The sequence below is a fragment of the Epinephelus moara genome, chromosome 16 (assembly GCF_006386435.1).
Source record: "Epinephelus moara isolate mb chromosome 16, YSFRI_EMoa_1.0, whole genome shotgun sequence".
In the NCBI taxonomy this organism is placed as follows: domain Eukaryota; kingdom Metazoa; phylum Chordata; class Actinopteri; order Perciformes; family Serranidae; genus Epinephelus; species Epinephelus moara.
This window is the reverse complement of record NC_065521.1, coordinates 40,279,293-40,293,724: the sequence shown is the minus strand read 5'-3', so window position 1 is coordinate 40,293,724 and position 14,432 is coordinate 40,279,293. Positions and strand designations below refer to the sequence as shown.

At 42.7% G+C, this 14,432-nt stretch overlaps 1 protein-coding gene across 4 annotated transcripts in view; it reads right to left on the bottom strand.

The window, feature by feature from the left end:
• Positions 1-14,432, bottom strand: part of acap3a (ArfGAP with coiled-coil, ankyrin repeat and PH domains 3a) — a 113,093-nt gene that overhangs the window by 6,126 nt on the left and 92,535 nt on the right. Inside the window, exons 12-24 of one of the 4 annotated variants that reach the window (XM_050064833.1) lie at positions 14,090-14,141; positions 13,610-13,710; positions 12,004-12,115; positions 11,246-11,454; positions 10,082-10,151; positions 8,060-8,154; positions 7,759-7,976; positions 7,328-7,417; positions 6,994-7,083; positions 6,607-6,833; positions 4,920-5,029; positions 4,351-4,461; positions 4,199-4,260 (exon numbers count right to left, since the gene is read on the bottom strand). In XM_050064833.1, the coding sequence (XP_049920790.1) occupies positions 4,199-4,260; positions 4,351-4,461; positions 4,920-5,029; positions 6,607-6,833; positions 6,994-7,083; positions 7,328-7,417; positions 7,759-7,976; positions 8,060-8,154; positions 10,082-10,151; positions 11,246-11,454; positions 12,004-12,115; positions 13,610-13,710; positions 14,090-14,141 (1,547 nt within the window). Of the gene's footprint in view, positions 1-4,198; positions 4,261-4,350; positions 4,462-4,919; positions 5,030-6,606; positions 6,834-6,993; positions 7,093-7,327; positions 7,418-7,758; positions 7,977-8,059; positions 8,155-10,081; positions 10,152-11,245; positions 11,455-12,003; positions 12,116-13,609; positions 13,711-14,089; positions 14,142-14,432 lie in introns of all 4 variants that reach the window. The other 3 variants (XM_050064832.1, XM_050064834.1, XM_050064831.1) reach the window with 3 other exon arrangements.

Below are 14,432 nucleotides of genomic sequence, written 5' to 3'. Positions count from 1 at the left end.
AGAGCTAGTTTTCATCAGTCGTCCATTTGCCTGATGTTTATAGGCGTCCAAGGATAATAAAAAATGGGTAAGCAAGAAATATTACAGTGACTCGGATCACACCCAGCTTCATGGTCAGACGTGCTCTGCTGCACCTGTAACCACACCCAACAGTGATGTCACAGGGTCCTGGAGCACACCTGTACATCACTGCAGCAAGCCGAGAAGTTAAACCACTGGAGGTCTGCAGACACAAGACTTTCAGGGACTGTTCAATTAATGTTTAGGCGTAAAATGAGGGGTGAGTTGAGAAATTCAGTGGGAGGGTTTTCTAAGTAAAGGAGAGGGTCCAGACTAAGGATTAATAGCCGAGGGCAGGGTCTTATAAACTTGAGGCTCAGTCCTGCCATCTGATTAATTTTCATACAACCCCTTTGGATTCGTGGCTTATCATGGGACAGAAAACACTAACATAAAACACTTTCTGGCACTCTGAAAAAACTGTCTGTGGTCTTTGGTTTGATTAAACCCTAACAGTCCATAGCGTTTGTCAAAGACAAGCAACATCTTTGGGAAAATATTTTTCCTTTAAGCTAATTTTGCCACATGTGAAAACAGCAGTGGTCAGTCTCATACTGTTCAGTGCTTTAACAGTTTCTGGATTACTGCTGTTTACTGTGAGCTACCAGGGGAGTTAAACATACTCGTCAGACCTGACATCATTTTAGAGCACAAACGGGATCATTAAATACAGTTTTGGGCGGCAGCCATGTTCATTGTCATCAAGCTTTTTGCACTAACCAGCCAATGGAAGACGGTGAGGAAGCTGTGTTCAGTCTGTTTGCATCTATCTCTGTCATGACTGTCGCTCCATGCGCTGCTGTCATGATTTGGCAGTATATAATATGGATATCAACATTATTCAACAATACTAAATGTCAAATATTCACATACACTGGGCACAGAAGTAAACAAAAAGCAACAGGGCTGAGGAAGACCTGGGCAACAGCCACCCATGCACTATAAACAAAGACCAACTCTAATATAGTGATACATTAGAATACCATAAACAAACATTTTAACATATACAAATACTGTAAATACAGTACTACATGTTAGTGTGATTTATCAAAAAAGTGTCCGTCTTCCTCTGCAGCGTTTACTGCAGAATTACTCCACCACTGATTATATATTATGAAACTGTGGAGCACTGGCTCGTTCTCATCATGAGAATATAATACTGGCGCTATGTGTGTGAGTGCTCGGCAAAATAAAATCTAACAAAATATATCCAGCTTAAAAAAATACCATCTGCATTGTTGTCAAACATAATAGAAAAAATACTGATTATCTGTACTGAAATAATCATTGCACTATTGCTCCGGACGTTTCGTCATAAATTAAAACGAAAGCATTCCAACTTATTCCGAAAAAAAAAAAGAAAGAAAAATGAAAAAGGAAGGAAGGTTCGACGACATATGAGGAAAACAAATCACTGTTTGTAAGAAAAAAAGTGCATAATTCCGCTTTTAATTAAACGTAAAAGCTTTACTTGATCAATCTCTCGTTCAATATGGAGAAATGATTCTTCTTCTGTGATCATTTACTCTCAGTCACGGTTATCGCAGCCTCACAGTTTCCCCTCACGACCGTCACGGTTTAAATACAAGAGCTCCACCATTTTATCACAAGTTAGTAAAAAAGAACAGCTCTGATTGGACTGACCATCAACAGGCAGGTTGAACTGGCTGCACCACCCTGTACAAGACAATTTGGCGTCATTCCCCGACTCATCTGTGCAATGAATACTGTGGAGAGTCACCAAGTGGGACGAGCCGCTGGTTCTGGAAGTCATTTTTCCCATTCTTTATATATATTTAAAAAAATGTCTTTATACAATATCCCCTGTAGGTTTACTATGGAAAAGTATTTTAGGCCTAGGCATTAGGGGAAAAAAATGAGAGGAAGAAGATTAGTTTTAATTTAACATAAATAATAAAATAATCATGAGCATAAAGTCTGAATGTAGAGAAGAAAAGTCAAACTTTCAGTGTTAGTGCCAGGCATAAGAAAAAAAAATGAGGAAGAAGATTTTTTGCATTTCAAGAATTAACCCTTTGAAACTTGGAGTGACATCACTTTTCTTGTGCTGCTTCAGACACCTTTTACAAGTTTTAAACCTTTGAACGTTGAGCAAATTGGTGCGATTTTTAAAAAAACATGGGGGAAAAAAAGGCAACGAGCAACTTGAGCAAATTGTCCCACAAACTGCAAAAAATAATAGGTTTAGAAAATTATTTAATAAATAAAAATTGCAGGAAAAAAGCTAGGGAAAAATTATATTTATAATTATTATTATTATTATTTATTATTACGTATTTAAAATTATGGTACAGAATCATTGTCATTTTTAACCACTTTTTCCAATTGTTTTCTTTGTTTGTTTGTTGTTGTTTTTCTGACTAATTTTATTGTTTTTTTCTTGCACATTTTGGGGTCTTTTTTGTTGCTTATTGCCTTCTTCCCATGTTTTTGAAAGAAATCAAGCCAAGGTCTCAAAGGTTTAACTCCAAATGTCGAGAATAAAGTCAACTCCTCTGGTTTATCAAATTGTCTCTTCTGATACAACATATCCTCTTTGTATCGCATCTGGGCGTAACAATCGACACCCTTGCATCTGTCCGTGACCAACTATTTCAGTTTGCATTAATGTGGATGCCTCTTCTGAGTTTGTTTGGTTTCTTCTTCTGAAAATTTGGCACAATTTTTTAACACAATCTCTTGAAAGTCCTGCTAGTTATTACCACATCGTGTTTATGCACTGAAAGAGAAATAACCCCGTGTTACTGAAACCAATTCTGAAGTACAATTTCACCAAATCAACCACGCAAAGCATTTTGTTGAGGCAGCCATACACGCTAATGCTTGTAGTTTGATTTATTCTCAAAAATTCACCTTTACACTTGTAATGTCGACTTTATTCTCAACATTTTGACTTTATTCTTGAAATGTTAAATAAATAAATACATTTCCTTTCTGACTTTAAAATCTTCAGCCTCTCATTTTCTCTCCATAAGCCTGGCCCTCATACTCTGTCTTCATTAAGTTTTAATTATGTCTATTTCATTTCTAAGAAATCATGTTTTCTCCATCCTTTAGGGACAGTAGACAGCTCTGAATACTACAGTACCCATGAGCCTCGGCCGCTGTTGCCATGGTGAAGAACCCAGGTAGAAACACAAACCAGAGCGGGAGTGAATTCAAAGTGCTTTGTTGTTGAAGCTGAGTTGAGTTTATCCAAAAGTGGCCAAGAAATTAAAAGTGCAAATTGTAAACTCTGAATAAAAGCTCTGTGATTGGATGTTTCCTGCCAAAATGCACCATGGGAGTCGTAGTTAACTCCGACCCACAAAATCTTTACACACAGGATTGTACTTTCAACTTGATACTTATTTTAGTGCAGGTTTAAATCTTCTCTACTGGCGATTTAACCAGGAGATTTTCATGCCATAGAGGTGGTACTATTGTCTATGGGACTAATGAATGGGACTTTTACTTCCAGAACAAGGGGCACCCACCATACCTCCCCTCCACTTCGCACTATGACACAACAACTCAATCACAAGATGGAATTAAAAAACAGAAGTGTGGGGACAGATGAGCTGTGGCAGATCTTTGGTTCAGAGCACCCTGTACCCTAGAAAACCTCTAAATAAATGGGCAAAGCTGTTCCTGAACACACTGCTGACGCCTCCATCAGTGGTCTAGTGATTGCTTGATGATAGTGCTGCTGGATAATCTTAAAAAAAAAGAAAGGTGGCTAACCCTTTCCTGGCAGTGATTTCCAACTCTGCTGTGATTGGACTGATGAGCTCATCATCAGTCGGTCAGATCTGACATCATTGAAGGAGGTTAAAACTGAGTTCTCATGTGATCCTGAGTGAGGAGCTGACTGCTGGGGTGTGAAGTCAGCGGACTGTGCTGGGGAGAGGAGTTATTCTGATATATCTGATGTAGAGAAGAAGAAGTTAATCTGGTGATGAGGAAACAAGTGGAGGACACGAGCTCCAGCATGTTTCTCTCAGTCAGTCATACGTCTACTGGCACCCCCTGCACTGTAACCTGACTGGACTCTAGCACTCGGCTATGTTGAGACAGATAAACTCCTGAATGCATTTCTTATACTGCTGCTCAGTGGGGCTGCTGGTTGGGTATTGACCTGGCTGTCCGAACGGTCCCTCCGACTCCCGCATCTCCTCGTTCATCCTGGCCAGACGCAGCCTGGTGGAAAGAAGGAGGTAAAAAAATCAATTAAAGCTGGAGAGCAAAACAAAAAAACTCAATGGAAAGTATTTATGTTAATGAACGTACAGTGTGACGATGTCTGCATTGGCTTGCTGTACAGCGATACTCAAAGGGTCCTGGCCATCCTCATCCTCGTCGTTCTGTGTAGCTCCTCGTTTTAGGAATAAACACACCTGCCTGAAAATACCAGAGAAACAAAGATCAGTCACAGCAAATAATACAATTACTGTGACTAACAGAGCAGCTGCAGTCAATAGCATCACGCAGTAACATTGGTATTCTTAATCTAAATCTCTCTTCCTTTTTTCTCTCTGAGGTTTGTGCTCCAAGTTGGATTCACAAAACTGCACAAACTGGTTGTAAAGTTTCAGGCTGATAAATGTCACCTGTTCATGAAGAGGTGCACGTTTGTGAGATTTAATCGTTAGCATAATCATCAGAAGCCGATATTGGCTGATATCAATGACGTGCTGATATTATCGTGCATCCCTAGTTTGTATGACTTTTCTTGCCAGTAAGCCTATTGTGTAGCCACCAGAGCATGTTTTATTGAAATGCAAACTTTTTGAGCTGTGGTTAGAAGTGCTACGAATGCAGTCCGCAGTGAGTACTTAACGCTCTGCTTCATGACTCACCCCGTGTGTCCCAGATATGTGGCGTGATGCAGGGGGCCCCTCCCTCTGGCGTCCCTCTGGTTGACGTCAGCAGCGTTCTGGAGCAGGAACTCGCAGGCGATCAACGAACCCTAAAATAAAGTAACAGTACAAGTTTGCTTGACAGCAGTACAGGTGTGCTTCACCTGCAAATAGTTATGACATTGAATAACGCCCAGAAAGGTGTTTTTTTTTTTTTTTTTTTTTTTTGGCCAGAACCTTATGATGTCACAATAAAGTTGACCTTTTGGATATAAAATGTCATCACTGAAATGAATTCTTGAGTTATGGCCAAAAATGTGTATCGTGAGGTCACAATGACCTTTGACCAGCAAATCCTAATCAGTTAATTTTTGAGTCCAAGTCGACCTTTGTGCCAAAATTGAGCATAGCGTTAGTTCAGGCAGGATATGATGTCAAGCTCAGCTCACATCCCAGCTACATCAGCTAATCTCAAACAGCCCAATCAACTGATGGAGCAGCTGATTGATGGAAGGGAGTCAGCTGATACTGAAGATCACATGATTCCTTTCTATGCAACCAATTGGCATATCTCATTCAGGGCACCCTATTTAAGCTGCTCTGGCCTGCCTACTGTTGCTGCTTCCTCTGCAAGCTGCTTTGGAACCTGCCTCCAACCCAGCTCCTCCTTTTCATGCTGTGTCTGACTTATCAATGTAATTTCTGTTTGTCATTGATGCTGCTGTGTTCTGTTCCTGGGGGGTCTTTGCTGCTGCTCTTCCATGTAGGCGCATGGAAGGGCAGAGAGGTCGCTCTTCCATGTAGGCGCATGGAAGGGCAGAGAGGTCTGCTCTCTCCGCTTCAGGCTGTCTGCGTAGGCCGAGGAAAGGCAGAGAGGCCCCAGAACAGAGCCATACCACCAAATATAATACTGCAAATTGAAATAAAGTTTTATTTGACTAAAGAGGTCCCGACTGAAGTAAAGAAACTTCCTCAAGATGTTCGGAGATATAGCATTCACCAGAATGACATGGATGGACACTTGAAAACCAGTGTTGCGGTTTTCAGGTTGGTCTCTTTGGCTCTTTGGCATCCCTCCAGATGAGGAGACTAAACCTAAAAATGGCCGCTATTGGCACTAAATAAATATATTTTTCAGTCACAGTGTAACTTGTTTTTTGAGATAAAAAGGTAAAATAAAAGTATCCTATCTTACAATAAGAATGTAGTGTTACACCAAATAGTTTTGATCACTTTGACAACAAAATTTGCATGAGGTATTTAATTAAACGCAGTACTCCAGTTATTAAGTACTGTACTTCCATAAAGCAGTGAATAGCAAGAGACAGAGTTTTTTTTTAAAATGGTACAATATCCTGCCTTTGGTCTCTAACATGGGTCAAGCTCCAAAGACACTCTCCAAAAAGATTCTGTGGAACTGGTAAATGCCAACGAACTTCGACCTCCATGCTCCCTTTCAATTTGTAACACAGGCTATCCATTTAAATTTTGAAGTCTCTGAACCCGAGATGAAATAACCTTCATACTTCATCGCTATGACATCATCAGAATTATTTTCACAGACTTGACAAAGCTCATCCAGACCCTCAGAGGACAACTGTTTTGTTCTATGAATAAAACATTAGAGATGCATTAACATGGTTCTTCCTATATGACTCATTTCTGGTACTGCAGTCAACTGACTCACCCCGATTACGGCCTGTATGAGGGGCGTCTTTCCTTCGTCCTCATCGTTGACCAAATTGACATCTGCCCCATGAGCCAGTGCTTCAGCCATGACGGGCAGGTTGCGGGCTTTCGAGGCTTTGAAAAGCAGCGCTCCGGGATGAAGGTCCCTGATGTCCTCCGGGTCTGACGTCTCCGGCTCAGCCTCCAACTCAGCTTCACCGCTCGAGTCCTCTGACACCTCACACTCTGAGGACAAGAAGAGGAGACTCATGTATAAGCAACAAATGATACACAAAATGTGTGTCACAGAGAGAAGCAAGTGTGTACTTGCATTAAAGGAAGCAAATTAAATTTACACTGTGCGTAACAGCTAAGAGACCATCTGTTACACCTCCTCTGGACTCACCCTCTGTGACGCTGTCCACAACTGAGCCAAACACCAGGATGTCCGTGCTGCCATCTGTGCTGCCTCCCAACCCGCTGTCACTGCTTAAGCCTGCCGGACCGGGAGATGCCAGAACATGGACACATTAGTCACCGCTGTCTCTTTCTGGCTCATCAGTATTCTTTAAATGGCACAGAACCATGCCAACAAGTGCAAACACACCATAGTCTGGTACACAAACACAAGTTTCAAGCATGTGATAGTCTCATAGTCAAAGCCCTGGGTATCTTGGAGTCACCTGTGAAGTTCATTGCCAATTATTTGGAACAGACTGTCAAAATAGTGAGCCGCTTACTTCGAGGCCCAGATCCTGTGTCAAAGTAGGAGAAGAGAGAGTCCAGCTCATCGGGACAGAACAGGGAGTCTCGTCTGAACTTAGCAGCTGCTGTGAGAGAAACACAGGTGAAAGCATGTTGTGAGAAAACCAGAGAAAAGTCTTTTCTTAGAACAGAACAAAACCAAACGTTCGGTTCACCCTGTACATGCCACCCCTGGGACAGATAATACATCATCACATCTCTTCTCATAGCTTTGCAGATGATACACCACTCTACCTGTCTTTTAAACCCTCTGACTTCTGTCCTTCAATAACACAGAGAAAGTCATACATGCTCTTATATTTGTGAGAAAATCAGACGCTGCGGTCTGTCACTTTAGTGTAATGGTAAGACATTAGAAGCACAAACAATGCAAACAATCCTTTCAGACAGAGATCCGCTGAAGTACCTGCGGAGAGGGTCGACGGGGAGATGCTTCCAGGCTCTTGTCGGTATCTTCGCCGTGTTTTTGGTACGGTGGTGGCGCTGTTGTGCCTCCGACACTTCTTCACGCTCCACCGCCGCTCCGACTTCCTCTCTCCGTTGATGAGTATCTCCGTGGAGCCCAGCTTCTTCAGGAATTTCTTCTCTACATACTTTGCTTTAATCCAGGCCTCCTTCTCCTGCCTGAAACGGACCACACAACAAATCAGAGACTAGCTCAAAAGTAACAGATTTAATTTGATCGGCTGTATTTAATGAATTCTTACCTTGAACTGGACGGTAACGGTTTCTTTAGACCTTGTTCTTGGTATGAACCTTCATAGATGTGGTTGATGACGCTGTTTCCAAGCTCACACATCAACTACAAAGTCAACAGACATGACATTTTTGTTGAGTTAGAGGAGGAGATCGATACAACTCTCACATCTGTCCCATTAACTCTGGAGCTAACACAAGAAGACGTTTCTTAGCATTAGGACTGGGAAAAAGAGGAAAAAGCTGCCTGGCTCTGTACGGAGGTTAAAAAATCTGTCCATCAGTACACCTGCTGCACGATGTGAGGAAAATCTGTGATGTGTGATAGCACTGTTCAATATTGCGATGACAATATGATTTGTGATAAATAACCAAATATTGAAGTGTGCCTATTAGTTATAAACTTCCTTTGTCTTTCTGCTTTAACAAGTACAGTGCCAACATCAACACCTCAGCGTTGCCAGGTGTACGATAATGATCGTATTTGTACGATAATTTGGCCCTCTGTATGATGTACGATCAATAATCCCAAAAATGTACGATAATTTGATCATTTCGTGAATGTGTGGTTGTAACGAGTATGCCAGAGTTTTTTTGTGAACCCTGAAGGCATCTGTTCGCATGTGACATGTTTCCAGCCAATCGCGCTTTGCTTAGCGTGAGATACGGGTGACATTTGTCTCAGAATGAGCATGATTAGCTGAATGGTCAGCTGTGCCCGCCCCACGAGATGCTAGACTAGACGAGACTACCTGCCTGTAGACTGCCTGTAGCGCATCATTAGGCTTGTTATTTTGGTTATGACGGGTGTATGATAATTTCCCTCAAAATACGATAATTTTGAGTCTCTGGTATGATAATCCTACATTTCCCACCTGGCAACGCTAGCGCACCTGAATGCAACATAAAGTCCTGGTTTCTGAGCGTCAAACTCGGACACGGACAGACAGCACAGGGCAGAAGCAGTGTGACTGTAAATAATACCAAACTTAAGCCCCTTTTACACTGCCAGATTTTCTGCGAATGTTGGGCCGTTTTGCCGGCAAGCTGCGAGCGTTTAGACACACAGATTGGCGAGTTGATCCGAGGTGCCCAATTTTCCGCCTCGTAGGGTAGTCATATTGGTGGAACCCTTTCAGTTTAAACAGACCGAGGTGGCCTTCCACAACGGGAGGGGCTGTTGATGACTTGTGGGAGGAGCTGTTGATGACGCCGCATGTGCGAGCCACTGGCGGTGGATAAACAGGAAACAGCTGATAGCAGGAATTAGCGAGCAGCTAGTAGCAAGAGGGAAACACAAACCTGACAGATAATGTAAAGATGAGCAACTGAGGAGACAAAGCATTGCGCGCCCTCCTTGTCCTCGCAAACGAAGAGGCCATTAACCGTCAGATGACGGGAACGGTGAAGAACGCGCCGACTTACGAGAGAATCACCGAAGGACTGACCAGCTGCAGCTTCCCTCCCACGTCACTGTTCACGTCACACGCTGAGCTACACGTTTTGTTACTTGCTCACGCCCCCCATTGCCCCAAAAAAGGTGCATTCTGTAGGAACAAAAGTAGGCAGGCGGCATTTTGCCGCACTCCCCGATTTTGGTTTTATACTGCCAATGCTGACAAAAGACTGATTGGGCTTTCCTGCAAATTTACACAATTCTGCACAATGATATGACTATTTTCATACAAACATTTATCCGCCAGTGTGGCAGATGTGTGGAATTCTGAAGCCGCTTTAGATCAGAGAATAACAGAAAGAGTTTCTAGAAGAGTGTCTAGGCGAAAGAGTTTCCAAGAACGTCCCACTGGTAAGAGGCCCTGGGGTAAACCAGAACACGCTGGAGTCTTTAAGAAACTCAAGCAAGTCCAGTTGCTTATGATACAGCACTTAAGATTACCATGACCTGGATGACTGAGAATGCTAACTGTTTCACCCTGCTTCCAGTCTGCATGCTAAGCTAAGCTAAGCTAAGCTAACTGTCTTCTGGCTGTAGCTTCATATGCAAATAAGGACCCTGCTGAGACAAACTGTACCTTTAATAATTCTGGTTCCCATGAGTCCAGTGTGAGTGAGCGAACCTTCGAACAGTGAACTCCGAGACTCCTGCAACAAGAAACATATTTTAAGTTCATGTTCTGTAGTTTAACAATTTAGAGGTGAAAGTATGGAAATTCACTTTGTTATAAGGACGACAGATGGCGCCCAGCACCAGGAAACAAGAGGAGTTTATATTCTTTCAAAAGGAAAGTTTTACAAATGAATCATACGCTGCAGTTGTGTGGTGACCTGGTCTGAATAGCTGCAAGGATCTAACATCACAAGAGTTTCATCCTGAGGGAAATGAGAGAAGCCGCTCCTAATGTCATGCAAATCACTACGTTCCACCGATGAAGCTGTCTGGTATCCAGGCAACCGAGGCACAGTAGAGAAAAAAACACACACCGATACTGTGTTTCTCCTTTTCGCCTGTCGCCCTGCATTGTAACAAGATGTCTGATCCCACTGTGAGAGGACAAGTCCCGCAAAGGAGCATGAATATTCAACAGGTGGTCACACACACACAAATACACACACACGCGGATGAGGATTGTGATTACATCAGCAGTCATAATTGCAACTTCAAAATCACACACACAGCTCCTGAGGGATATTTTATTCCAGCCGGGAGCTTGAAAACAAACCTGCGTGATGTAACAGAACATGAGCTCCGGATGATGAGAGGACGTGTTTATCTGCAGTGTGATGCCTTCGCTCAACAGCATTACATCATGTTCACCAGGATCTGACACTGAATTAAACGATTCAATGGCTCGTTCACTGTGTGTGTCTCAGCACTGCGGCTCGTCTTTATCTTCTCACTTCGCCTCCCTCAATGAAAACTCTCGGTCAGAGACTGATCCAATACGCAACACACTTTAATCCTTTCAGCAGTGTGTGTGTGTGTGTGGCAGAGCGTGCTCGGCGCCTTTAACAGCACAAAGTAAGGCCAAAGTAACAGACAGTTGGCACCACTTCCTGTCTGCAGTGCCAGTACACACACAGCAACACTGGCAGAGGTGAAAGAAATATTCAGATCTTTTACTTTAAGTCCCCTCCACTCAAAAATGCCTTTTCTTCTGATTGTTACTTTACTTTAAAGGGACAGTTCACCCCAAAATCTCAAATATTTTTTGGGAAAAAGTCTTTCTAGTCTCTACCTGTGGATGCCGGAGCACTCGATACACAGCAGGATGCCCAGGTTGATCGAGGCCCAGCGAGGGTCAGCCTGGCCGCAGTCACAGCACTGCTCGTTCCCCGGCAGACACTGGATCCGCTGCAGGATGGTCTCCCCTCGGACGCTGCGCTCCCGCGGCTCGCTGGCTGAGTCGATACTGCTTGTGGATGGAGAGGCCGTTCTGTCCAGATGCTAAACATAAACATAAAAAATTAGCCATTCATTAGCATCACAATAAATTACATATCAAAAGACATTAAAAAATATATGAAGTTATACTATAAATTTAGCTTCAGACTTTTTAATCGCTGGATTTGTTTTACCTTCAGACAGAGCCAGGCTCGCTGTTTCCACCTGTTTCTAGTCTTTATGCTAAGCTAAGCTAAGCTAAACTAAGCTAACTATCTGCTGGTTGTAGTTTTATATCTACGATACAGATTAAAGACTGGTATGACTTTCTCATCTTAAACGCCAAACTGTTACTTTAATGTTGTGCCTTATCTTGGTGAAGCTAATTTTATATTTAATCTATAACAATGCAGCATTTTAGGAGCATATATTTAATTTTAGGTGTGAAATTTAATCTGCAAAAAAAGGCAGTAAAAGGTACAATATTTTCCTCTAAAATGTAAAAGTATAAAATAACATAAAATGGAAATATTCTAGTAACTAGTAACTCATACTTAAGTGAAATAAAATCTCCTACACAAACTCTAACACATATTTCTACCTGTGACTTACCTCTATGTAGTAGGTGTCTGGGCTCTCTCTGTAGGCTGAAGCGATGCTAGCTTGAACCGCCTGAATCCACGCTTGTCTCAGCTTCTCAGACTCAGCCTGAAGCATACAGCTCCTGTAAAACAGACAATCAAAGCTGTATTAGTATCATAAATCGTGACGTACCTTATGTACAGATCTGTAAACGTTAATGCTAATTCGCTAATTCTAATTCTAATCAAAGAAAAACAGGCATCAACAACCAAACTAGCAGCTCTGTGAGGCTGTACTTAGGATATGTTCTCATTACAAGCTAATGTGGCCCAAATCTCCTCTCCTGTGACACAGATCTGATTCTTTCAGAGTAGTTGCGCTAACATGCTCACAATGACAATGCTAACGTGCTGATATCTTATTTTATATCTATTTGACCAATCATTATCCATTTTCGTTCGCTTATCAGCAAAGCGCCCCAGACATCCCTCTCCCTAGCAACTCTTTCCAGCTCCTCCTGGGGGACCCCAAGGCGTTCCCAGGCCAGATGAGATATGTAATCCCTCCAGCATGTTCTGGGTCTGCCTCGGGGCCTCCTACCAGTGGGACGTGCTGGAACACCTCTAACAGGAGGCGCCCAGGAGGATCCTGATCAGATGCCCGAACCACCTCAACTGACCCCTTCCAACGTGAAGGAGCAGCGGCTCTACTCCGAGCTCCCTCCGGATGTCCGAGCTCCTCACCCTATCTCTAAGGCTGAGCCCAGACACCTCACGGAGGAAACTCATTTCCGCTGCTTGTATCTGCGACCTCATTCTTTCAGTCGCTACCCAGAGCTCATGACCACAGGTGAGGGTTGGGACGTAGATGGACCAGTAAATCGAAAGCTTTGCCTTCTGGCTCAGCTCCCTCTTCACCACGACGCACCGGCGCAGCGCCCGCATCACTTCAGAAGCTGCACCAAACCGCCAATCCATCTCACGCTCCATTCTACCCTCACTCGTGAATAAGACCCAGAGATACTTGAACTCCCTCGCTTGAGGCAGTAACTCTTCCCCCAACCCGGAAAGGGCAATCCACCGGACAGTGAATATTTAAAATCACTTATTCAGCCTTACTATGTCTTGTAGTTTTTGTTTATATTATGTTCAATAATTATTGATTTATGGTTGATTTAAAGTTTATTTAGCTAAATTTATTCTGTCTTGTGTCTTTTTTGTTTTGTTTGTTGTCTTTGTGTTTTGTATCTCTGATGTTGTGTCCAGTGCACCCTGGAAGATTATTTGATATTTGCCTTATGTTTGCAAATTACTTGTTCAAATAAAAAACTAAAAAAACCCCAAAACAAAACGTGCTGATATTTAGCAGGTATAATGTTCACCATGTTCATCATCTAGTTGAACGTGTTAGCATGCTAACAATTGCTAATTAGTGCTAAACACAAAGTACAGTGGAGGCTGATGGGGATGTTTTAGTTTTGCAGGTCTTTGATCAAAAATGATAAATTATTGGACGATTTAAAAGTTCGACCTGATGATGGCGCTGATGAAAAGTCAGAGGATCAACGCAGATATTAAAATTCATTCTGGGTCAGAACCAAACTACACGTTAATACCCCCAGTTAGTAAAGTCTTACTTGGAGGGCGAGACGACCTCGAAGCAGAACCTCCTCTCGATGTCCTCACACGGTTTCACAGAGCACAGCCGCAGGTCTTCCACCACCACCGTCAGAGAATCCTGCCAACACACAAACAACTTATCATTTCTCTGCTTATCAAACACAGCACAAACACAAAACAGCTGTTCCTCCTTGATAAGGCTTTTCTCCTCCTGGCAGCTGGCAGCCTCGGAGTACCTAACCATGAGATATTCACACACACTGATGTCAAGCAGAGAATTTAAAATGACCTGAAAGCCGCGCTGTGGGCTCCAGATTCAGCGCTCAGATATCAGCACTGATCTCCTGACTCACAAACACTCATTCGGGTGAGTGATGATGGATTTCAGTGAAGATCACCATAACGGTAAAAAACATTCCCCCATTAAGGTTGCACTTAACCTCTTAGAGCCCACTTTACCCCGGGGAAGCTGATAGCTCCAGGATATATGGACTTGCCTTGAGCTTCTTCTGATAGACCAGCTGACTGTTCTGTATGGAAAACCACCGCCTAGAGAGAGAGACAGATAAATAACTTATATCAGATGGATATCTTTATGATCTTTAAGGGTCAGCACACAAATCACAAACACTGAGTGGAATGGGTTTCGCTCCTGGTAATGCAATATCGTGACCATGTGAGATGATGAATTTATGATATTGCTTCACATCACGGCCTCACTAACCTCCTGAACCTGCCACACAGGGACAGAAACAGGCCCACAAATCTGGCTTATGACACAATTTTATACATATTAAATATATCAATATATAATGACATCACTACTATACTGAAGTGATG